This window comes from Branchiostoma belcheri, unplaced genomic scaffold (genome assembly GCF_001625305.1).
Source record: "Branchiostoma belcheri isolate BF01 breed outbred unplaced genomic scaffold, Haploidv18h27 scaffold148, whole genome shotgun sequence".
NCBI lineage: Eukaryota > Metazoa > Chordata > Leptocardii > Amphioxiformes > Branchiostomatidae > Branchiostoma > Branchiostoma belcheri.
Genome location: NW_017802913.1, coordinates 590763 through 615711, shown reverse-complemented (window position 1 = coordinate 615711; position 24949 = coordinate 590763). Strand labels below are relative to the sequence as shown.

The following is a 24949-nucleotide window of genomic DNA, read 5'->3' as shown; positions in this document are numbered from 1 at the left end:
GAGCTTTCCACCAGTCACTCTGGTCTTCCTCAGTAGACTGACCCAGTGAAGCTTGTCACGTGGCTTCTTTGAAGTGTGATGTCGAAAGCTCTAGGTGAGAGAATTTTTTGTGTTGGACCAAATGTTTTAACTTTAAACATCTAACTACCAACACAGATGAACTTTCATGATAGAGTAAAATCACTTGCATACATGTCACTTGTAAGACTAATGTAACCTAGAATATTCCAAGACAGTATGGGATCCATATACAAAGAAAGGCAAACACAAACTGGAAAGGGTCCAGAATCAAGCTGCATGATTCTGAATGAACAAGTATGAAAGGGCTGCTAGTGTCAGGGAAAGGAAAAGAAACAGTGGGGGTCACTGGAAGACAGAAGAAAAATGTCCATACATGATGTACAAATGACTAATAAACAGGTGGATGTCACGTCAACATGTCGGCAATTCCTTTTCATGTACATGTGGCCTGGCTTATGGCTTGCTTTCTAAAATAAACAGCCGGTGTTGATGGCATCCTAGAGGATTGATGGGCAACCTAGTTTGCCATAGCTTAGGTTTGGCTGAGAAAAAAGGATTTCTGACCCTGATCCAGCAAATGAAAGCAGCCAGGAGAATGTGTTTGATAGCTGACAGTGCCCATTTCCTAGCTTGACGTAAGATGAGCTCAGAATGAGCCAAAGTGATCTTCTCCTGTTTATTCTCAAGGTCGTAAATCCCAGACTCCCAGTGCTCGCCGCTCACTTCTCCGCCGTACGTATCACAACACCAGCATGCGGAGGAGGGGAGGGATCCATGCCAAGAGAACTGGTGAGCTGGCAGTCACAGGTTAGTACTGAACACTTCTATCTACCTCACAAAAACATGCCTATCCTTAGTACTGAACACTTCTATCTACCTCACAAAAACATGCCTGACCTTGATACTGAACACTATCTACCTCACAAAAACATGTCTGTCCTTACTACTGAACACTATCTACCTCACAAAAACATGCCTGTCCTTAGTACTGAACACTATCTACCTCACAAAACCTGCATGTCCGTAGTACTGAACTCTATTTACCTCACAAAACATGCCTGTCCTTAGGAGTGAAAACTATTGATATTTACAAGGTTTTGCCCTGGCCTTAATACTGTGACCAGTGATAACTTCAGGAAAACTTTACCTTTTTTATTGCCTTCAAATTTTTTCGTTCCAAACGTCTTGGTTTTGCCTACATGTCACATGTACATTGTATATTCTGATGGTCTCTTACATCAAACCTTTAGCCCCACCCTTCCAGCGGAGGAGCATGTCTGGTGAGTCTGAGGAGGACCACTCTGGCAGTGAGGGGTATGACATGGACAAAGAGGAAAGCCACGAGGAGGACTACAGCTGCAATAACTTACCCTGGATTGATGTAAGTACAGACTACAGATGCTTTGGACAAATGATAGAGCCATTTAAAGTGCTCATGACACCAAAATATGACCTTAGCTGATTGTAGCAGACTATGTCATACAAAATGTAACTAGTGTTACCTGGCTAACAGACACATTTACAATAAATATGCAAGGTTCTCTTGTTACATTCGATATTCTAATGCCCTGCCTTGGAAAAGTCAGCTCAAGCCAGTCCTGGCAAGCATTGGGCATCTCTTACTACAACATTCTATTATTTCATATCTGTATTTTTTCCTGAGCTGATGTCACCCAGTGATGTCAGCTCAGGAAAAAGCACAGAAATGCAAATCAAAATAAAACACAGAAATGCAAATAGAGATGCCTGAAGTGGGCGATTGGGAAACTTGCTGGAAAATCTCCAAAACTTCCCTTTTAGAAGGCCGTACAAGCTCAATTTCGCAGTCATCATGATAGGAACAAACTTCAAGTGACTATATTGTATGATTGTACTCTTCCGATATTTGTATGTGTTTTAAGGACTTTTATGGTGTCTTTAAAAGGGTCCTCACATAGTCCTTTTTAGTACATTCCAAAACCTTATAACCCACCTCCTCTTGTGTTACAGGTGATTGTTCAAGTAGCCAACACGTCCAACTTCATCTGTGAACACAAAGGCTTCTGTCACCCTGACTGTTACCACCGACAGCAGCGCAGCTGTCTGCGCCTCATCAAGGCTGTCCACACGGTGTACGGAGCAGGGCTGGACATTCACTATCGAGACGACGATGTGGAACAAGAAGTAAGACTAGAGAAGTAACATTTGCAAAGCAAATGCATAATGTTTACCTTTGGACATGGTCTGCTCTCAGACTGTTAATTCTTACTCAAACACATTCACATTCATGTACTACAAGTATATATGGTGACAGGAGCAGAGCAGACCATGAAATTGCAACATTATGTAACCCAACACCAGTCACCATGGTGACAGATGTCAACAAATCATGTAATTGGCCAGGTCTGAGGTTAGTGTTTGGAACAGAAGAGGAAGAAACTGAGTCAAAACAATATGTCTTCCTCTGGTAAACATAAAAACATCATAGTCCCAATCAAAGTGTACACTTTTTGCAACTGTCTGGCTATAATGCTTTGAAGCATACAATGTATAGTATAGTACTGTCACGCACATAATTCCCTCCCTATAAACTTAATTGAGAGCAACGGTATCCCACCTGCCTGCCTATATGCACAGGCTAGGTACTGGCCCCTTGTTCCCCTCTGTCAGGTACTTCCAGCCAGCTCTATCAAGGGCAATAGTATCCACTAAACATAATTCCTTAAAGTACCCTAAGAGCTTAAAGTTTACATTTTAAACAAAACAGTGTTACCCCAGTCTTCTGAAGAAACTCAATGTTTGAGTCTTAAACACCTGGCATGTGCATACATGTACCTCTAGAATGCTGCTGCAGGCATATACATCTGTATTTAAAACATTGAAATTCACCATAATTGTGTTTTACAACCATAAAAAATTAAGGTAATATTGTTGGTCTGTCTGTTTTTGTGTGTGTCCATGTGTGTCTGTCTGTGTTTCTGCAGGTTGTATACATAATGGATGTGATTGGGATCAGTGTGTCCCAGATGAGAAAGTCATTGATCATTTCTACATCTGATCAACATGCTGCTTTCACAGGTGTCAATTGTTGCATTTGCACAATATATAAGGAGATTTTTGCCCAAAACAGATTTTAACCCCTCCTAAAAAGCGGCGACTTGTAAATAAGAAGAGGATTGAAAAATAACATTAAATTTTACACAACATGGAATATTTCATGGAGGTCTGAGATCTCCGAGTTCCGGGTATCCCACACATGTCATTTACGTTGTTTTCTCTGCTGTTAGTGTTACAAAATGTACTTTCTCCTTAGTACTGTCTAATATGTAGTGTGTGATTTTTCAGCAGCTGTCCAGCTCCATGGCCAGTGTGGGCAGATCCAGCTGTGCTCAGGCTGTCCCTGTAGGGATGACAGCTGGTCACAGGTATCGCTGGCTGGATCTAACACAATCAGCTACAAACTCAGACAGTGGAATGCTCAAGTTTCTGCAGACACAGGTAAGGTAAAGACATGCCTGTGGGTAATATTGAACACTCTCATCCTTACAAAACATACTGCCCTTAGTACTGAACACTATCTACCTCACAAAAACATGCCTGTCCTTAGTACTGAACACTATTTACATCACAAAACATGCCTGTCCTTAGTACTGAACACTATCTACCTCACAAAACATGCCTGTCCTTAGTACTGAATACTATCTACCTCACAAAAACATGTCTGTCCTTAGTACTGAACACTATCTACCTCACAAAAACATGCCTGTCCTTGGTACTGAACACTATCTACCTCACAAAAACATGCCTGTCCTTAGTACTGAACACTATCTACCTCACAAAAACATGCCTGTCCTTAGTACTGAACACTATCTACCTCACAAAACATGCCTGTCCTTAGTACTGAACACTATCTACCTCACAAAAACATGCCTGTCCTTAGTACTGAACACTATCTACCTCACAAAACATGTCTGTCCTTAGTACTGAACACTATCTACCTCGCAAAAACATGCCTGTCCTTGGTACTGAACACTATCTACCTCACAAAAACATGCCTGTCCTTAGTACTGAACACTATCTACCTCACAAAAACATGCCTGTCCTTAGTACTGAACACTATTTACCTCAAAATAACATGCCTGTCCTTTGTAATGAACACTATTTACCTCACAAAAACATGCCCGTCCTTAGTACTGAACACTATCTACCACACAAAAACATGCCTGTCCTTAGTACTGAACACTATCTACCTCACAACATGCCTGTCCTTAGTACTGAATACTATCTACCTCACAAAAACATGCCTGTCCTTAGTACTGAACACTATTTACCTCAAAATAACATGCCTGTCCTTTGTAATGAACACTATTTACCTCACAAAAACATGCCCGTCCTTAGTACTGAACACTATCTACCTCACAAAAACATGCCTGTCCTTAGTACCGAATACTATCTACCTCACAAAAACATGCCTGTCCTTAGTACTGAACACTATCTACCTCACAAAAACATGCCTGTCCTTGGTACTGAACACTATCTACCTCACAAAAACATGCCTGTCCTTAGTATTGAATACTATCTACCTCACAAAAACATGCCTGTCCTTAGCTACAAACTCAGACAGTGGAATGCTCAAGTTTCTGCAGACACAGGTAAGGTAAAGACATGCCTGTGGGTAATATTGAACACTCTCATCCTTACAAAACATACTGCCCTTAGTACTGAACACTATCTACCTCACAAAAACATGCCTGTCCTTAGTACTGGACACTATCTTCCTCACAAAAACATGCCTGTCCTTGGTACTGAACACTATCTACCTCACAAAAACATGCCTGTCCTTAGTACTGAACACTATCTACCTCACAAAAACATGCCTGCCCTTAGTACTAAACACTATCTGCCTCACAAAATATGCCTGTCCTTAGTACTGAACACTATCTACCTCACAACAACATGCCTGTCCTTAGTACTGAACACTATTCACCTCAAAAGAACATGCCTGTCCTTAGTACTGAATACATTTTTCCTCACAAAACATGGTGGTGCTTTGTTGACTTGGTCATTTATTTGGTGGTTATAGGAACCAACCATGAATTTTGACACTGTATACACCTCAAGGCGGGTCATTAACCCTTTATTAATCATAATTATGGTGACAGTGTTACTAATACAACAAACAGATGATTGGTACCATAATGCTAACTTTTACAGGTACTGAATCCCAGCCAGTGTGCACTAACTACTCTGGTGAAAGCTGCCACTGTTCTGGTGGAGGACACTTTCTGTGACATCCTCCCTGTGGCATGGGAACTACTCCTGGACAGTAACCAGCATGTAGCCAAGTCAGCAGGTACATGTAACACTTCTCAACACCAATATTCATCATCATCATACTACAGTTAACTACTCAACTACTATTGTACAGGAATCAGTACAGCTGTCAGAAATTAAAGCCTCGGTCACAACCTGCAATACATGCTTTTTGTCCGTACGTTTTTTGGGAGGCTACGTTTTTTCTGAAAACGCGGGGAAGGAGTGGCATCGACGCACGTCACTCGCACGGTTTCCCACGGTGTAAGAGTGTGGTCTGCGCGCCACGTCTGGCCGTGAGCGGTTGCGTGCATCGTATGTTGCGCAAGTGGTAAGTGAGTTGTGCGTGCTTACAACGTACGATCTTTGTGCGATTGCAACTTTACCGTAAGGAGGCTGTATTCATACGTGCTTCTTCCGCACGGCACGTACGGGGCACGCGCGTCGCTCGTACTCGCACGCACGGGTGGTGAATCCACAGACCGCACGTAGAAAAAGTTTTACATGCACTTAAAGTTCTACGGCGTGTCTGCGCGCTCCAAAATCCGTAGGATTCTGTACGGAGCTAGTACTCACAACGCACAAATGCCCTATGTTTGCCCACGTTTCTGCACGTAGACAGCACACAGAAGCACATACGACGGTTTGTGACTGAAGCCTTACTATTGTACAGGAGTCAGTACAGCTGTCAGCAGGTAACACCCAACACAAATATTCATCATCATACTACAGTTAACTACTCACAACTACTATTGTAGAGGAATCAGTATTTCAAACAATTCCCAATACCTGGTAAATACTCATCATCATACTAACTCTAATCTATTGTACAGGAATCAGTGCAGCTCAGTCAGTAGGTAACACTTCCCAACCCTACTACTCATCACCATACTTACTGTTTAATGATTATAGAACATGAATTAGTACAGCTCAGTCAGTAGGTAACACTTCCCAACCCTACTACTCATCACCATACTTACTATTTAATGATTATAGAACATGAATTAGTACAGCTCAGTCAGTAGGTAACACTTCCCAACACTACTACTCATCACCATACTTACTATTTAATGATTATAGAACATGAATTAGTACAGCTCAGTCAGTAGGTAACACTTCCCAACACTACTACTCATCACCATACTTACTATTTAATGATTATAGAACATGAATTAGTACAGCTCAGTCAGTAGGTAACACTTCCCAACACTACTACTCATCACCATACTTACTGTTTAATGATTATAGAACATGAATTAGTACAGCTCAGTCATTAGGTAACACTTCCCAACACTACTACTCATCATCATCATACTCACTACTACTTAAAGTGCTCATGACACCAAAAAAAGTCTGTGAAATACATACAATTACAAATATCGGAAGTGTACATACAGTATGGTCACTTGAAGTTTGTTCCAATCATGATGACTGAGAAACTGAGCTTGTACGGCCTTCTAAAAGTGGGTTTTTTGAGACTCTCTAGCAAGCATATTTTGGTGTCATGAGCACTTTAACTACTATAATTGTACAGGAATCAGTAGAGCTTTATTAAAATCACAGGTAACACTTCCCAACACTAGTAACTGCACAGTAATCAACACATAGTTTATGTTAAATCTGCTCATTTTCAGCAACTCTGATGCTTTTGTCATCTGTGAAGATCCCTGAACATGTGACAGAACTGTATGTGAGAGAACTGCACCATACAGACCCAACACAAAGGATCAATGCTATCAAAAGGTAACTTCACTGTACATTTATAACAAAAAATCGAAGATGATAGTTTTGGTTCAGATGTGTTGTTGATTTTCATCACTTTTTCTATGATTATCATGATCATTCTTTGTATTTGTCTTAAAGTCTGTATGTAATAACTATGTATTTTATTCTTGGTATTTGTGTATTGTGTGACTGTACAAATGTGTATGTATGTAATATGTATGTATGTGTGTGTGTGTGTGTGTGTGTGTGTGTCTGTGTGTGTGTGTGTGTGTGTGTGTGTGTGTGTGTGTGTGTGTGTGTGTGTGTGTGTGTGTGAGTGTGTGTGTATGTGAGTGTGTACAGTGTATGTGAGTGTGTGTGTGTGTGATTGTGTATGTGAGTGTGTGTGTCTATGTACAGGTATGTGTGTGTGTGAGTGTGTGTGTGTGTTTGTGTGTGTGTGTGTGTGTGTGTGTGACTGTGTATGTGACTGTGTGTGTGTGTGTGTGTGTGTATGAGTGTGTGTTTGGGTGTAGTACAGCTGTCTATATGTTCTGGCTAAGGATTTTAGATGTAATATTACACCATCGTGAGAGGGTTGTTATTCATGTATGTTGTTTGAAATTTCCATTTTGCAGGTGGCAGATCCTGTGGAACAGCCGTTACCATGTATGGCCAAGTATGGAGGAAGGTGCTTGCTTTAAGGTAAATAAATTTAAAAATGCTATCATTAAGATATGGATTTCAAACAAATTTGATCCAGACCCCCCCCCCCTATTCATTTTGACCAGGTCTATTTGGGGAAATTGGGCTTCAGATCCTTGATCTGAAGCCCAACAGGACCTTACACTATCTGTAAGGTCCTGTCACACTGCTGCGTATATCCTTATGTCGCTTGAAATGGGCATTTCTGTCATATGCAGCTGTACGTACTAGATTCTAAAATTTGTCTAATAGTATTAGTTTGACTTATGCGTGGAATGGAATGCATGGAATGTCAACTGTGTGTGATTTCCATAATTATTATGCAGTACACAATACTTTTTATTGCTGCAAATAGCAGTGTATGCCAAGCATATTCCAGACACACTCCCAAAGGCATGCTTGACACACTTTCAATGAATGTCAAGCATAACTAAGTTAATTCAAATACAACAAATATAATAATACAGTGATTGCACTAGGCAGCTAGTATGCTGATAGCGTGCCCAGTTACTGGACATTGAGCAAGTACAGTCGAACCTGTCTATAGTGGTCACACTCAAGGGACTGGCCAAATTTGACCACTAATTGGACAGGTGACCACTATACAGAAATGGCCGGTTACATGTACATGTAGTTGATACCCCCCCCCCCAAAAAAAGGTGACACATGCTTTCAGTACCGACAAAGATTTTATTCTCAAACATAATATGACAACATTCATTGCACAGTTAATGCCCATTTTAGATGTACATGTTATAGTTCAATTTTTGTTGCTTTTGCTTTAGTTGAGGGCTTGGAAAAAAAGATATACAGAAATATTACAAGGAAACATTAATGATATATTGACATCAAAGATGCACCAAGCACTCAACATACACAGTTGATCTGTATTTAGGACAGTACATGTATACCATTTGCATGCTTATAATCTGCACCTGTCATTGCACCACCAAAAATGTTTTTTCTTGTTTTTCTTGTTTTCTCTTGTACAAAGTCTAAGAAAATTTATCTTGTAGCAAGAAAATTTTGCTTTGAACAAGAATCCCTGTGGCAAGAAAATTAAGAAACACACTTTTTTTCTTACAACTAAATGAACTAATTTCTAAGAATACTGTTCTTGTGGTAAGAATTAGAGCTTCTTACACTATAATCTTATGTAAGCATTATTTTCTTAAAACTCTTTTTGGTTTTCATCAAACCAAGATTTAATTTCTTGAAGCTAGAATAATGTTCTTGCCTGTATACTAAGATAAAGTTTCTTAGCAGGGAAACTTGGAATGGGTTTCTTGATGTATGTTTAAAATCTTTCTTTCCTTAAGACAAGATTTCTTACACTAAGATTAAGGTTCTTGTAACAAAATAGGTTCTTATAGAGAGAAAGTTATTCTGCCTTTAAGAATTGATGTCATGTATCCATTAATATGTTTCTTGGAGCAAGATCAATGGTTCTTGTGGCAGGAAAAACACGCTGTCCACAAGAAAGGATTTCTTAAACTACGAGCTACCTGTTCTTGTAGCAAGAAAACCATTCTGTATTCAAGAAAATGTTTCATGAACAAAGGGCCGCCATCTGTTCTTCCAGGGAGAGAGTCATTCTGTATTCAAGAAAAGATTCCTTACACTATAAGAGCTAAACTGTTCTTCCAGGGAAAAAGTCATTCTGTATTCAAGAAAAGATTTCTTACACTAAGAGCTAACTGTTCTTGTTGCAAGGAAGTAATTCTATACATGGCTCGTTCTCATTGAAATGTACAAAATGGTGATTTTTTGGGTCGAAAAATCGATGATCTGTTTTTTCAGGCAAACCTACCTTATTTTTTAGGAAAACATCTCAAATTATGATAACCAAAAAAGGACAGCTTAATTGCCATGGGAAGTTACCGAAAATTTATGCACTTAGATAAGACATATGCAAACAGTGCAATTTTTAGTGCGGCAAAAACACTGGAACATCAGCATGAATTGGGTGTACGATATAGCTTGTATTCATGACGTCACCTCAAAAGCCATTAGTTTAGGCGTCAGTATCTATGAAAGTACTTCTGTCAGCCCATCATTTACTGGTAAATATACACGTATCGAACACATAAAGAGTAGTGTAGAGAAGTAGCAAAAAATATGTCTGGAAGGAAAGAAGAGTAGCACATTTGAGTCTGTTGACGCCACAGAGGGTTATTTTTCTTCGGATCCATATTTTTTTCTACTTTATTTCCAACTATTATGTTTATGGTGCATAGGGAAGGGAAATTCAATCACTTGTTACGTCTTTTCCGCTACAGGTGTAACTTCCGTTACCGGTAACGGATGTTACAAAACGGACGTTTTTGTTTATTTCTACAAGAAGATCTGCAGTTTTTATCTTCATCCTTTGAGAACAAGGAGGCATAAGTACGGACATTTTAAAACTGGGCGACTTTTTATTTACCAGGTGAAGAAACTAAAATTGAAAGTAAAAACAAGAAGCCATAGGTGACAATCCTCCGTGAAGTTTTATATATTTCAACAAAATCCCAAGCGTCAACGCCAGACCTACTGTGCAGACATTATAATTAGGCAACGGTTAATACAATGTGGGCGCGTCACAAGCATAAAACATACAAAGAGCTAAATCCATTACTGCTCCCAGGGCGTGTAAAGATATATACTGTGCTTCAAGTTCGAAGTTCATTTTAATTACACACACACAATCATTGCATTCACATAAAGATCGGACTATCATGGTCGTGTCTAGTAACAAAGACAGTCCCACCGTCTTACCGTGCCTGTACCTAATTAAGCGCGCCTGGAAATTCCAGCAATAGTTGCGGTAAGCACCGCGAGTGTTACTACCGCCGGCCAGATAACCAGGATATCTGCTTAGAGTACATCTGCTACCAGACAACTGCCTAAACCTACGGCCTATTCCACAGGATTGTAAAAGTAGGGATGTTTCTAAAATATGCATTTACTTCAATATCAAAATAGCTACGGTAAAAATAAAAAGACGTGCATCATCCCGGACATAATGCAACACCACATGCGAAATTACACAGAAATGCGACGTACGGAAGAATGCGTTTTGGCTGCGAACATCTTCCAAAAAACTTGGCATCTCTTAACCATGGGCAAAAACATCTGGAACCACTTATAAAAACCACCCCGTATCTGCATGAACTTTTACCCCCCCCCCACTGCTATTCCAAACAACGCGTTTTTCTGGACCATTCCAATTCGCCTCGTAATTGTAGGGGTGCGTCTGCGATATTACATTGACCGCGAAAGCAGCAACGGCAAAAATACACATTCGTGCATCAACACGGGCATGCCCGCAGACGGCGTATAAAATTGCGTGCCGATTACACAAAGAGAACCCAGTGTTTTGACTGCGAACACGAAAAATCAGCCGATCACAACACTCCGTCCGGAGGTCCTGACCTCCTTCACGGAGTAACAACGGTAACGGATGTTACATTCATTACTGTAAAACAATTTGTTCAGCGAAGGTGGCTACAAATGATAGCACACACTCTTTTCTTCTTCTCTTAGAAACCTAGAATACTTGCTAAAAGTCATCAAAATGGGAATTTCTTGTCTTATATGTGACTCTATCTCAACTGCACGACCGTCTTACTTGAGCGGTAACGGATGTTACAGAACTTGGCGACAGGTATGAAACACCTCGCATGGCGTACAAGAATAGTGACAGGAGCGATCTGACCTGATCAGTCAGAGGGCCTGGCCATCTGACTTCACTAGGCAGAAAACTACTGCCGTAATCAAATTGCTACGATTTAGGTTGCTTTTTAAAGTTTCTATTTCGTCTCAGGCGACAGCCGCTTTTTAGGGGGAGAAATCCAACCCGCGACCATAATTTCTCTCAAGTCGTCAATCAAACCTAGGTTTGTGATACATTTTTCGTGAAACATAGTAAGTGAAATGGGAAAGTGAAGAAAACAACGATGAGGTCCATGATTTGGCTCTTACCTAGTCGTTAAGAGTGGCGACAGCATTTTGTACATTTGAATGAGAACGAGTGACATAGGAAAAGATTTCTTAAATCAAGAACTGCGGCACAAAGAGAGCCATTCTGTAGAGAAGAAGAGATGTCTTAGACCAAGACCTATGACTCTTGTAGCAAGAAAGCCATTCTGTAGATAAGAAAGGATTTCTTACACTAAGAGCTAACTGTTCTTGTTGCACGGAAGTCATTCTGTACGCAAGAAAAGATTTCTTAAATCAAGAACTGCAGTGTAAGAAAACCATTCTGCAGACAAAAAAAGATTTCTTAGACCATATAGTTACATGCACTGCCTGATTGCTGGATAAATGTTTGTTTGGAATATTTTTTACAATCAACTCCCTTACAAAAGAAGTCCATGATTTCTGTGCAGATCCCACCACCTAACATCGACTTCACCCAACCATCCCCAACTATCGGTCTGGGCGGCTGTACAGTGGCAGACCCCCCATGGATGGCACACTGTACCATGTGGGATGAGAACATTGCTGAGGACGGACAGGTACTACAAGGGATTTAATTTGTACATTGAGATGTACCCTTTCTGGAAACTTGAAATCTCCGATGATGATACAATGTTGGAATTGTCTTGGATTTCCCTATATCCATGTTACTGGTTGGACATTCATGTCACATGCATGCATGAAAAAAAAAGTCTAATATTTAATGAAAGAGATCTTTCTATAGAGCAGATAATGAGAAGGAATGCTCTCACTGGTTTTATCATTGTGACCGTGACAACGTCAGAAAAACGTGGCAGAAGTGGCCTCCCAATAAAATGTACGGACAAATGGCGCATGGCTGGTTGTGACAGAGGCTTTAGTTAGGACTTTCCCCGTAGATGGGAAATATAGCCTGAGGTACTGTGTTTGAGGACAGCCCTGGTGTGATCGGATAAAACCAAATTATCTTCAAGTTGGTCTTACACAGCTGATACAATGTCTTACAATGTAAGCTTATCTATTTTAACCACACAGGTCATAGCTTATGCAATTACACAAACGATTTTCAATGCTCTATACCAACTAATAGTTGGATGTATGTTCTTCAGAAACGAATGTTTGCTGCAGCTGCTACCAGCAGAACAGCCCAGCAGGATGCACACCTGCATCAGGTGCTGTTAGCAGAGGAACAGCACCTGCAGGTGGCACGTGGAGAGTGTCACATCACAGCTGTGCCTGTCCTCCTCAAGGCAGGATACGAGCAGACCCTGGTACAGCATGACGGAGACGATGATGGTAAATATAGAACAACACGGGTATTCCGTATCGATCTGCGGGAGGGCTGGGACCGAGGGTGATGCGGAATACACCATGTATTTCATCAGTTGTATTTTATATTAATATGTCATAATCACCGAAGAAAACGTGCCTTTTAATGCAAAATGAGCGAAAATTTAGTGTCCCTAAACCCCCAAAAATGCAAAAACATCAATTCCAACGTCCGAAATTTGTATTCAAATTTTTGAAAGCGGTGCACGCGGTTAGGGCGAAGCGCATTCAAATCGTTCTATGGAGCATTTGGAAGCCCAGGCCGTACGCGTAAAGAACCCCCGGGCCGCACCACTAGTTATCACGGGCCAGAACACCCGTATCAAACATAATTGCGGCCCAGTATGACATAAAATGTCACACATGACGTATGCTATCTTTGGGGAAGGACATATTCTTCTGCAGAAGGGTTCTATTTTTAAGTTTGTGAAGGGTCTGCTATAGTGTGGAAGACTGTGGATTTAGTGGCATAACTTTTGAAGGCATGGATTGATATTTTTGTTTATGTTCCCAGCTGTAGGTCATGATGGGTTTGATGGATTCCTTTCAATTGACTTTTGGGGTCTGATTAGTTATTGGAGTCCAGATGATGCAGATTGTTTTTGTATAGGACTGTCAGTATTTCAGGTGTTCAGATAATTAAAACAGTTACAGCCTGCAGCGTGATTGTTTAATGTTAAGGACTATAACAGTTTAACAGTAAGTTGTGAAAGTATCTGCGGAAATCCATCAGGGTTACACTATTTTTCCAAAGGGGGTGTCTGGCCCCAATAAAAACTAGTTTTGAAATTCATATTATGCAGACGTGCTAAGGGGTCACTGACCTGGTTTTTTTACACAATAGCTGTTGTCATTTACTGGGTGCCAGCTGAAGAATATACATAGTATATAGTGGACTATTAGGCCTTGTTCATATGAAACCACCCGAACTGCAATTTGGGTAATTCACATTCCTCACATCTGGTCCACGTGCCACACATGCCTTTCAAACCGTGTCCGATCACAATTCTCCGAAACTGCATTCATTGTTGTTTGATGAAAACAGGCAAGGTGGCGTGTTATCAATGTCAGGGGTCAACGACCTGCTTGCTGGCCTCCCATCGTATCTCGGCCGAATGCCGACGTGGTCCCGCCATGAGGCGGTGAAGCTTGTCCTAGAACGGACACATTATTTGACCATTACTGCTCTTTAAGTTGCTGCCAAGTAAAATTTGGTATTACATAATAAATAAAGAAATATCACCCTGTAATCCATGACCAGGTGAAGTCACATTGAAATCACATTGTGTTCAGATGCAAATCGCGGAAAACCGATTCGAAACCACCTCTAGAAGTGGGATCGAGGCACTTTCAATATGATTTGGAGCGTTCAGATGGAGCCACTTGAAATCGGCTTTGGGGGAAACCACATTGTTGTCTAATATTATTGCATAAAATTAAAGGGAATGGCTCTAACACACCTGTACATTTGTGGACAGTTTGTCTGCAGCATAGCAGTTTTAAGCAAGGAGGTTAAAGTTGTAAGCAAAGATGAAGTAACAGTTGAGGGTTAATGACCTGCACCGAGATGTATATGGTGTCATAACCTTTCATTCATAACCTGTCATTTCCTTTGAGAGAAAGCGAATGTGGCAGTTTAAGATGCAGGTCATTAATGTTATTATCATACAGCCTACACAACTTTTCTTGTTATTCCATCCACGACTCCTACAACTGGTCAAGCTGCTGTCTGTCCAAACAAGCAAAACTCATACGCGCATCTTCGTTTTCAAAACTTAGACTGAGACAAAGAAAAGTGTCCAGACTATGCATGATGTACAAAATGACTAATGAACTGGTGGACGTCCCAATCACTAAGTACCTAATATATATATACCAGCCCTGAAGTGAACAAGAAATAGCCATGCCTTCAACTACCAGAGTTATCAACCAAGGATTGAGGTGTTCAAGAATTCATTCTTTCATAGAACTATCGCAGAGTGGAACTCGCTGTCACCAAGTACAGTAGGGGCATTGTCATAAGATAGCTTTAAACATTGTTTAGAGTTAGATGTTCAACGGTTAGGTGTAACAAGTTGATCAGTGTAATGTAGCCAGCTGCCGCCGCGCCGCATGCCTGCGAAGCTGGTGTTACGCCGAAAGGCGCTTATACCGGCTATACAGATAGATACAGACCGTTCTACTGAAACTGTTGTTTGACCTCCCAGCAGTAGGGAATGTAGAGGAGAGGTCAGACCACACGTCCCTGCACCAGACCCTGACACCTGCACAACCCGTCCTGCCGTCCGCCATATCTGCGATAGCCGCCATCTTGATACGTCTGACTGATGATGAGGAGGTCAATGAAGAAGGGTTGAAAGGTCACAGCAATTTTTTGTGTTGTTATCATCATAAAACATAGTAGTCCATGGGATTATCAGAAAGCATAGAAAGACTGACAATAAAACTGTATATTGATTGTATTCTGTTAAGGTCAAACCAATTTGATTTGTTGTTTCTCGGATTCACCCTGTCCATTTTTTTCTGATTTGCAAAAAAAAGAAGATTTTTTTGGTGCTAAGGCCACACCAATTTAATTTCTTGGTTAACGGATTTTTCTAGAAAAATAATGGAGCGGGCGGGCGAAAAAAAAAATAAAATAAAAACAGGCCTATGCATTGTATTATGGCCCAAAATGGTACGATATGAGCCATGAAGTCAACACACCAGGCTGGTTCAAAATTTAAACAATGAATTTTGAACTTTTAATGATATCATTGCATTGAAAGATGGAATAACTGTAACAACTAGGATGAAAAGGTCTATTTTCAACTGTTCAGGGCAAAATATGAGCATTTTGCAGTTTATTCTGGATGTTTATTTTTATTTGCAAATCTGAAAAAAATGAAGCGGCGAATCCGTTAACCAAGAAATTAAATTGGTGTGGCCTAAATTAACTACAAAATACCCAAATGAAAGACATATTTTGGCCCAGTTTAAGAAAGCCCTTTTCTTCCTAGTTGTTTTCAATGTACAAAATTGTAACAGTCAATTTGGGTCATTAAAAGTTCAGAATCTATTGTCTTAATTATAAACCAGCCTGGTATGTTCTGGCTCATATTGTAACATTATGGGGTGCCTTGGCCTGTTTTTTTTTCTATTTCGCCCTGTCACTCCATATTATTTCTGAAAAAATCCGAGAAACAACAAATTTAATTGGTGTGGCCTAACTCAGTTTTCTTTGACACACAAAACAAACAAACATGATGCATACGTGTACTAAGTTTGTATTTTTCACAGCAACATGTACATGTAGGTTGTCATGTGACTTTTGTATTTAAAAAGACCATTATTAGTCTTAATGTTAAGAGGATAATAACTGACAAGCAAGTTTTTTCTTGTATTTAGCAAAGTATAATCATCATAATACGAGGAGGCTTTAAACTGTTGTTCAAGAGTTAATTGATTTATTGCTTGACAAACTTGTGGAAAGTTTTCTAACCTTGACTGATGTTGACTTTTATGTCCATGTTAGTCCATAGAATAATTACATTTTGTACAGAAATTGGGAATTTTTTTCTCATGTAAATTCCTTACAATTACGCATATTCTGTTCATATAGTTGGTGCTGTTGCCCGGATGGTTTGCTGGTCCTGTCTGGTTGATGATCCTGCACTCTTCCTGAAACACTTCCTGGAGAATCTTAATGTCAGACCAAAACAGGTAATAACTTATAACTCAACAACTGAACTTAGCTCCCGTTTTTAGTCTCTGTTATAAATATTGTTGTACCATCCCTACCTACAAGAAAGGAACAGAAATTTTAACGTAGTACATGTCATTGTAATGTATTATCAAAATGACGTATAGGATTGTATTTCGTGTACGCCTAGAAATAGTTTAAGATTGTCTGAAAGAAAAAGGCAATACCCCGAAAGTGACTTTCCTTGCTCTTGGTCCACATCTTGTAGGTGCGCCTCCTGTACAGCTTTAAGACCTCATTAGTATTATTACTAGTTTTTAGTATTATTACAGTTATATATAATGAGCAATATTTTATGGCAGTGTATATTATATTGTATTGCATTTTTAGGACTAATGTATACGTATCACTGACAGTTATTGTAGGAATTTGTATTTCATGTCAACAATTGTTCGACATTGTAATTTGTATCTATATAGTTGTTATTTATATTGTAGTGTTTGGGAAGACAACTTGTAAAGGTGTCAATACAACTGTTTTGTCATCCCTTCCACTTGTATGTTTGTACTTGTGGTGAATTCTAATAAACAAATAAATAAATAAATAAAAGTGCAAATTACATGACTTGGTATTCATATAATGTGATGACACACAGCAGAAATTTCATCACAACTGTGTGATTTTCAGGAGGAGCTGGTATGGCTGTTGAGAAGGCTGCTGAATGCAGGAGATCACCTACCACAGCACACATCACACTATCTCTTTAATCAGCTGGTAAGTACATATAAATGCTCTGAATTCGAACACTGGTTAGATCACTCGTAGATCCACCATGTAAGGACAAAGTACTAGAAATGGATGTGATAAAAAAATAAACATGACATTGTACATATTGTATTCTGTATTTTCTCAATTAAAGTATGCAGCCCTCATTCATAAATGAAACGAACTGAAATTCAGGATTGGGCTGGTGATGTGCTACATGTATGTCAGATCTCCTGTGTTCACCTGTACATGTAGATGGGACTGGTGATGTACTATGTCAGATCTCCTGTGTTCATTCCTGTACATGTAGATGGGACTGGTGATGTACTATGTCAGATCTCCTGTGTTCACCTGTACATGTAGATGGGACTGGTGATGTATATGTCAGATCTCCTGTGTTCACCTGTACATGTAGATGGGACTGGTAATGTACTATGTCAGATCTCCTGTGTTCATTCCTGTACAATGTCATGTAGATGGGACTGGTGATGTACTATGTCAGATCTCCTGTGTTCATTCCTGTACATGTAGATGGGACTGGTGATGTACTATGTCAGATCTCCTGTGTTCACCTGTACATGTAGATGGGACTGGTGATGTACTATGTCAGATCTCCTGTGTTCATTCCTGTACATGTAGATGGGACTGGTGATGTACTATGTCAGATCTCCTGTGCGAGGGGAAGATGATGCCATGGCCATTACTCTGTCTGCTATCTACCAGGTAAGAGAAGAGTTTACTACTATCATTTCAAATTTTGGAAGGAAATGGTATCCGTAATGTTTTAATGATGTTGGCTAGAAAGGTCACTGTTCTGTAATAATTAATTACAATAGTACATACTACTGGGTGCTTTGTCTAAATAAAAATGTTGTTTCTAGCACCTTGCCTTTTTACCAGTGAAGTTGTAGTCCAAAGCAGCAAAGTAATGGCTGCCTTAGGCCACACCAATTTAATTTGTTGGTTCTTAGATTTTTTCAGAAAAAATGTGAACGGACAGGGCAAAAAAAAAACAGGTGTAGGCATCCTATGATAGACCCAAATGCTATGATAGGAGCCATGAAGTCAACACAAAAGGCTGGGTTCATATTTAAACAATGAATTTTGAAGTTTTAACCAAACCACTGCATTTATAGATGCAAATGTCAGTAACAACTTGGAAGAAAAGAACTTTCCTCAATTGTTGGGGGTAAAATATGAGCATATTTGAGTTGATTCAGAACAAGAATCTTTTTTTTTTTTTGCAAATCAGAAAAAACTTAAAGAGGCAAATCTGAGAGTCAACAAATAAAATTGGTGTGGCCTTAGCAGAAATGTGCACTTTAGTCTGTTCTAGCAGTAAGGTTGTTTGCAATGATGTTGTTGTTGATTGCAGGTGGTTCCTTTTGTGGAGAGTCTGTATCCCAAAGATGTGAAACCAATTCTGAGGAAAGAGCACTGTGAGGTGAGTGGACAAAATCCACTGTTCATGGGTTATAATTATTCTTAATTATGACTATGGCAAATATGATTTAGCTTTTGTAATGTCAATGCAACAAAGTGTATGTTCATTCAATGATGCAAATTAAAGTAATAGTTTGATTCTGTTAAATTAGATTTTCACAATTTGTGCTACATAAGTATGTCAGAGCAGGTGACTGACAGTGTTAAGTTACCATTTATAATATGATAACTATAACTATATTGTATTGTTGCAGCATGCTGTCCTCCTTACTGCAAATGTTCCAAGTACAAAGGTTTGTTTTGCCTTCCATCAGAAAGTATAGGGACTAGATGGGAAATGAAAGAATAATTAATATGTAAAAATCTAAAACACTTTTTTAAACTGCTAAGGTCTGTTTTACAGATGGATCACATTCTTCAATGTTGTGGGTATAAAATGTTCTATACATAACAGTTACAGTTACAGTTAGTAAAGCTAATATATGTGTTAATATGTGCTGTCCTTGGTGCTGAACCAGTGGTCACTTTGTACTAAGTTTTCCATTGTCTTAAGGGTTGGTGTTCTGTACCCAGTATACGTATTATCAGTGATGTTTGAACCTTTGATATCAGCTCAAAACTAGTCTAAGATGAATTCTAAAACATCTGCTAAGATCTATGAAAGTCTGTTAACTGCTTTTTTTTTAATTTTAATACCTTAGACTAGTCAAAATAACAGTCCCTCCAAAGTGCCAATCTGTGGAAGGACAGCAAAGAATGTGGTTTCTTCAGGCAGTTAGCCTCATAATATGACCCCTTCATCCATAACCTACATTTAACTCCCAACTATTATTGTAATTATCTTCAAGTTAATTTGTATATTTGTCTTCCTGTTTATTATCTTAGTACAGTAACTGCTTTTTTTAGTGTACAACATTGAAAAATGGCATTGCAGTGATATGTTATATCCTGGATAAATAAAGTAAACTATTAAATAAACTAAACCTCCTAACTCTCCCATGATACAGATTCTAAACCACTGATGCATCCTGGAAAACCCACACTACCAAAAATGCTTTTTCTTGTTTTTCTTATTTTCTTAGGCCACACCAATTTAATTTCTTGGTTAACAGATTCGCCCGCTTCATTTTTTTCTGATTTGCAAATAAAAATAAAAATTCAGAATCAACTGCAAAATACTCATATTTTGCCCTGAACAGTTGAAAACAGTCCCTTTAATCCAGGCTAGTTTTTACAGTTATTCCATCTTTCAATGCAGTGGTATCATTAAAAGTTCAAAATTCATTGTTTACATTTTGAACCAGCCTTGTGTGTTGACTTCATGGCTCCTATCGTACCATTTTGAGCCATAATAGGATGCCTAGGCCTGTTTTTATTTTTCATTTTTTTTGCCCGCCCGCTCCATTATTTTTCTAGAAAAATCCGTTAACCAAGAAATTAAATTGGTTAAATTGGTGTGGCCTTAGTTGGGAGTGAAGGTTGGTGATGAAGGGTAAATAGTTTATAATTATATTTGTAGAGGAGACTGGAATGATTGTCATTATTGCCTAAGTTGACTTTTTTTCCTTCTTTTTCAGAAAGTGATTGTACATGGGACAGATGAGTCGTGCATCCCCACCCAGCTGCCTGTACTGGAGGTAACCACTTCTCTCAGCTGGTAACAACTGGCTCAGACCGGTCCCTGCTCAGGCAGCAGAGCAAATCTTAGAACATGTAGCTTCATTTATTAGAATTGCAACATCCCGATACAGTGAACTACCCAGACAGCAATGGCTGATATTGGGCAAGGTTTAACAAGCACATCAAACATACATATACATGTAACTAAATTATTATTACATAAGACACTAAAAAATTGTTATGTTCGGCACATTATTGTTTGGAGGCTATATGTTGTGTTGAGGATAATATGAATTGTATGTTTTGTTGACTACATGTAGCTAGTATGAGAACAGGTGAAAGGACAGCACCGGTTTGTAGGTGTGAAAGCTATCATGGGGTGCTTTGATCTGTTTTCTTTTTTTTCATATTTTTTTGTTAAATCTGAGAAACAGCAAATTAAATTGGTGTGGCCTCAGTATGGAGTTAAGCTGAGACCACTTAAGACAGAATCTCATAGCAAGAAGTAAGATTATTACTGTAAGCTTTGTCAACCTCATTGTCAAAACTTGACAGTTAGAAGGACCATGTCAATGACAGTTTCTTTAAGTGAATTTGGCCATGGTCACATCAGTTAAGCCTCGGTCACAAACCGCGGTACGTGCATTTGGGTGCTGTCCTCGTGCAAAAACGTAGGCAAATTTTGGGGATCCGGTCACAACCTGCCGTACGTGTTGGGAGGCCACGTCTGCTACGTTTTTCTGAAAACGTGGGGAAGGACTGGCATGATCAGTACGTTAACATACGTCAATCACACGGTTACACAAGGTGTGAGTATGTGGTCTCACACCACGTCTGGCCATCAGCAGTCGCGTGCATCGTTCGTAGCTCAAGTGGTAAGTGTCTGCGTGCTCCCAAATCCACTGGATTCCGTACAGAGGCGGTACACACCACTTAAGGATCCCCAAAATTTGCCCACGTTTTTGCACGTAGACAGCACGCAGTTGCGCGTACGGCGCGTTGTGACCAAGGCTTTATACATGTAACATGTTTGTATGATTCTACTGCAGGATACACAGTTCAATAGTATTCTACAGGACTGCCTGGAGTTTTTCAACATCAGGCAAGATCAGCATGATCAGCACTTTCTGGCAGACAAAAAGACAAGTTAGTGAAATATTTCTTCAACTTTAAGTTTAACTTTATCATTTTATTGAATCTGGATAAATTTCATTGTTACATTGGCATGTTACGTTGGCATCACCTTTTTTCCATAGAAATCAATTATCTGTAACAGTTTAACATCAGATTCTGTAGGTCATTACTAATATTAGTAAATGCCATAATTTTGCCATATATTGACTACAGATCTTTCAGTTGTGAATTATCTTACTATGATATTGTGCTCTTTTCTGATTGAGGTAAAAAATCTTGAATTTTATCTTGCATGCATTTGTTGATGTACATGACTGTATGTTGCAGATCAACTGAGAAATGACCAGTGGTACGTGCGGGACTACTACTTCTTCAAGCGACAGGTCGTACCACAGCTGAAGTTAGTTAAGATGGACCCCAGACAAGCCTATCAGATATACCAGAAACAGGTGGGGGTAACAGGGTCTATGTGGTGGAAGTTCAGATACATGTACTTTGAACTCACAAGGGCAACTGACAACACAGACAACATACCAGTCTTTTATGAAGCAAGTTTAAACTGTAATTTCCAACACAACAAATTGGAATGAGCAATCCACCACTTCCGTGACGTCATGCAGATAACACGTGACTCCGTGAGCAGTGGATCATAAGTTGCAGAAAGTCTGTGGCACCACTGTCTCTGTTGAGGGATGGTTGTAATGCCCTGATGTAGATGGCCTCTTTAATCCCACGTGTGAAGAAGTCTGGTTCTGAGTCCAAGATCCTTACTTTATCCAGTGAGACTGAATGACCAGGCGATTCTATGTGTAATGTTGTGAGTCTTTCCGTGATAAAGACTGGAGTTGTACAGTCAAAAATTTGGGTGAGTCCAATTTGTTGTGTTGTAAATTGCAGTTTAAACTTGCTCCCTAATGATTTCTACCAACACAGCTGAACTTTGAAGATAACATTGGTGTCTTTGTTCACGTCACAGTGTAAAGACTGTGCTTCCAACATACCAACAAATCATGTGCTTGACACCTGAGAGAAGTTCTACCTGACAATGTGTACATCTGGACACTGACATGATGGATATTTGGCCTCACAAGAGCAAAATTAAATATCATCATGACAAACTTCAAAAAGAGAGGAAGTACCTGGTGTTTAGTGAATGAATGAAAGACCTGATTATTACATTCGCTAAGAAGGTTATGTTTTCAGAGGCGTTTGTGTGTGTGTCTGTCTGTCTGTGTGTCTGTAAACAGGATAACTCGAGAAGGCTTAAATGGATTGTCTTCATACTTGGTAGCTGGGTAGGTCTTGATGAGAACTAGAAATTATTAGATTTTGGGCCCCCTGATGACTTTCTGTGGTAATGCAGCGGAACTTCCGGTTTTAATATCTCATGATCTGCACATGCTAGGGTCACAAAATTTGAGACTGTGATAGGTATTATAGCTCTTATGCTGGGGAAGAAGTGACGTATGTTTGGGCCCCCTAGCAGCTTGCTCTGTAACTGCAGGGGTGGTTCTTTAAAAATATTCAAAAGAGGATAACTCAAGAACCGGTTAACGTTCCGTGTCGGAGTTTAAATCTGACCAGAGTCTAAGTAAGTGCGCAGTAAATCTCCGGAAACGTGACTTTTTCGTATGTTTTGGTCGCGATATCCCTGATATCGTAATATCTGAGTGTGTACATACATGTATCTTTGTATTTTCTGAAAAGCCTGAGTGTTAGTTGTAGCCTTTATTGGTGGCGTAATGTTGGTGGTCCAGCGAAGACTGCCTGAATACACGATATCAGAACTCAATTTATGTTTGTTAACTCCTGACAGACTTTTACCTCCAAGCTGGCAGACTTGGGCAGGCTTCGCTTCATGACAACTCTGCTGCAGAGTTCATTTCCAGGACAGGTACGTGTAGTCCTTTCATCATAATCATTGTGTTTTTTGTCGAAGAGGTTCATCAGTCATGCACGTAGAATTATCAGTAATAGTGAAATATTCCTCGATCAGTGACTCCTTTTAAAAGGTAGAAACACGTACCTCCAAATTTTGGATGTCGACTGTACATCTTGATCACGGAGTGACCTAGTCTCGCGAGAACATGAGACTAGGACGAGACTTGTGCGGGTCTTGTGGCCTCCCCCGCCTCCTTGCGGAGTAGGGGTAAATAGGACTTGGGCAGCTCCCAACCTTCATTGCGATTCGTCCCGGTACGTTCCAACTGGATGTGGACCGCTTTTCTATGTGCCTTCCGGGATTCCTGGTCTATGATCTTAACGATGCCCAAGATAGGGCCATGTCCCGCTTTGAGTTCATGTTGGCAAAGCACAGATTTACCGTCCTGACGGTCTGCAGACTTCTGATGTTCATCAGTCCGTTCCACTAGGGATCTTTTGGTTTTACCATCACTACTTACAGATGTAAAGTGAACATTAAAAAATTGGAGGTACGTGTCTCTACCTTTCAAAAAGAGTCACTGATTGAGAAATATTCTACTAACTGATGGTGTTTTTTATATAGGTATATAGTGTTCAGGATCACCTTTTAATGCCCTAAAATTAGAATCAAAATGTAGATATACATGTAGGGTGTCTGAAAGTGGTAATGTGCAATTTGGGAAGATGTCATTTATATATAATTCTAAAATTTGGAACACCAGAATTACTGAGTGTACAAAATTCACAGGTCTCTCCAGAAGGGATGGAATGTCCATTTACACTTGACATGTATTATAATATATATTATATGTATTCCTTTTCTTGCTACAACCTGCAATATTCCATACAATTGACATTGGATATCATGTATTAAGTAGAAAAATCATCACATAGTACAAATTGAATAAAAGAAAACATTCATTCATTCCTTCATTTGAATATCAATCTTGAAGCATGCCTGTTGTGCCCCATATATAGGCTTTGGAGAACCTGTAACATTTAAAATGATTGATCTTCAATAAAGTTTACCACTCCTATAGCAGTGTACAAAATACTTTTTGAACCAGGTTGCCCAGTGGGCAACCAATGGCAAAAATTAGGTTGCCGATCAGAATTTTAGGTTGTCCCACCTATAAGTTACTACTTTCCTCAAATTAAGTAATGATGGTACATACATAAGCCTTTGACAATATTTTTAACAGCCTTTAGTTAGTTGATACTAGTAATAGCCATTAATACCTGAAATTAACAAAAATAAAACAACAAAAATAGGTTGCCCCAAGTAAATTTAGGTTGCCCCGGGCAACTGGGCAACCAGGTTTTTTGGATCCCGATGAGGTTGAACATGTTTTCCTGTAAATGAGCCTTGACTGAGAAGTGGTACAGGTGTGA

At 39.6% G+C, this 24949-nt stretch overlaps 1 protein-coding gene across 1 annotated transcript in view; it reads left to right on the top strand.

The window, feature by feature from the left end:
• LOC109465102 (protein unc-80 homolog) overlaps nt 1–24949 on the top strand; it is a 61022-nt gene that overhangs the window by 27950 nt on the left and 8123 nt on the right. The window contains exons 17-35 of the mRNA XM_019762242.1: nt 709–828; nt 1272–1402; nt 2011–2184; nt 3346–3498; nt 5215–5353; nt 6948–7056; nt 7656–7722; nt 12093–12221; nt 12771–12957; nt 15198–15350; nt 16592–16692; nt 17360–17446; nt 18077–18160; nt 18813–18881; nt 19135–19173; nt 20458–20517; nt 21550–21646; nt 21962–22083; nt 23451–23528. Coding sequence (XP_019617801.1) covers nt 709–828; nt 1272–1402; nt 2011–2184; nt 3346–3498; nt 5215–5353; nt 6948–7056; nt 7656–7722; nt 12093–12221; nt 12771–12957; nt 15198–15350; nt 16592–16692; nt 17360–17446; nt 18077–18160; nt 18813–18881; nt 19135–19173; nt 20458–20517; nt 21550–21646; nt 21962–22083; nt 23451–23528 — 2099 coding nt within the window. The remainder of the gene's footprint in view (nt 1–708; nt 829–1271; nt 1403–2010; nt 2185–3345; nt 3499–5214; nt 5354–6947; nt 7057–7655; nt 7723–12092; nt 12222–12770; nt 12958–15197; nt 15351–16591; nt 16693–17359; nt 17447–18076; nt 18161–18812; nt 18882–19134; nt 19174–20457; nt 20518–21549; nt 21647–21961; nt 22084–23450; nt 23529–24949) is intronic.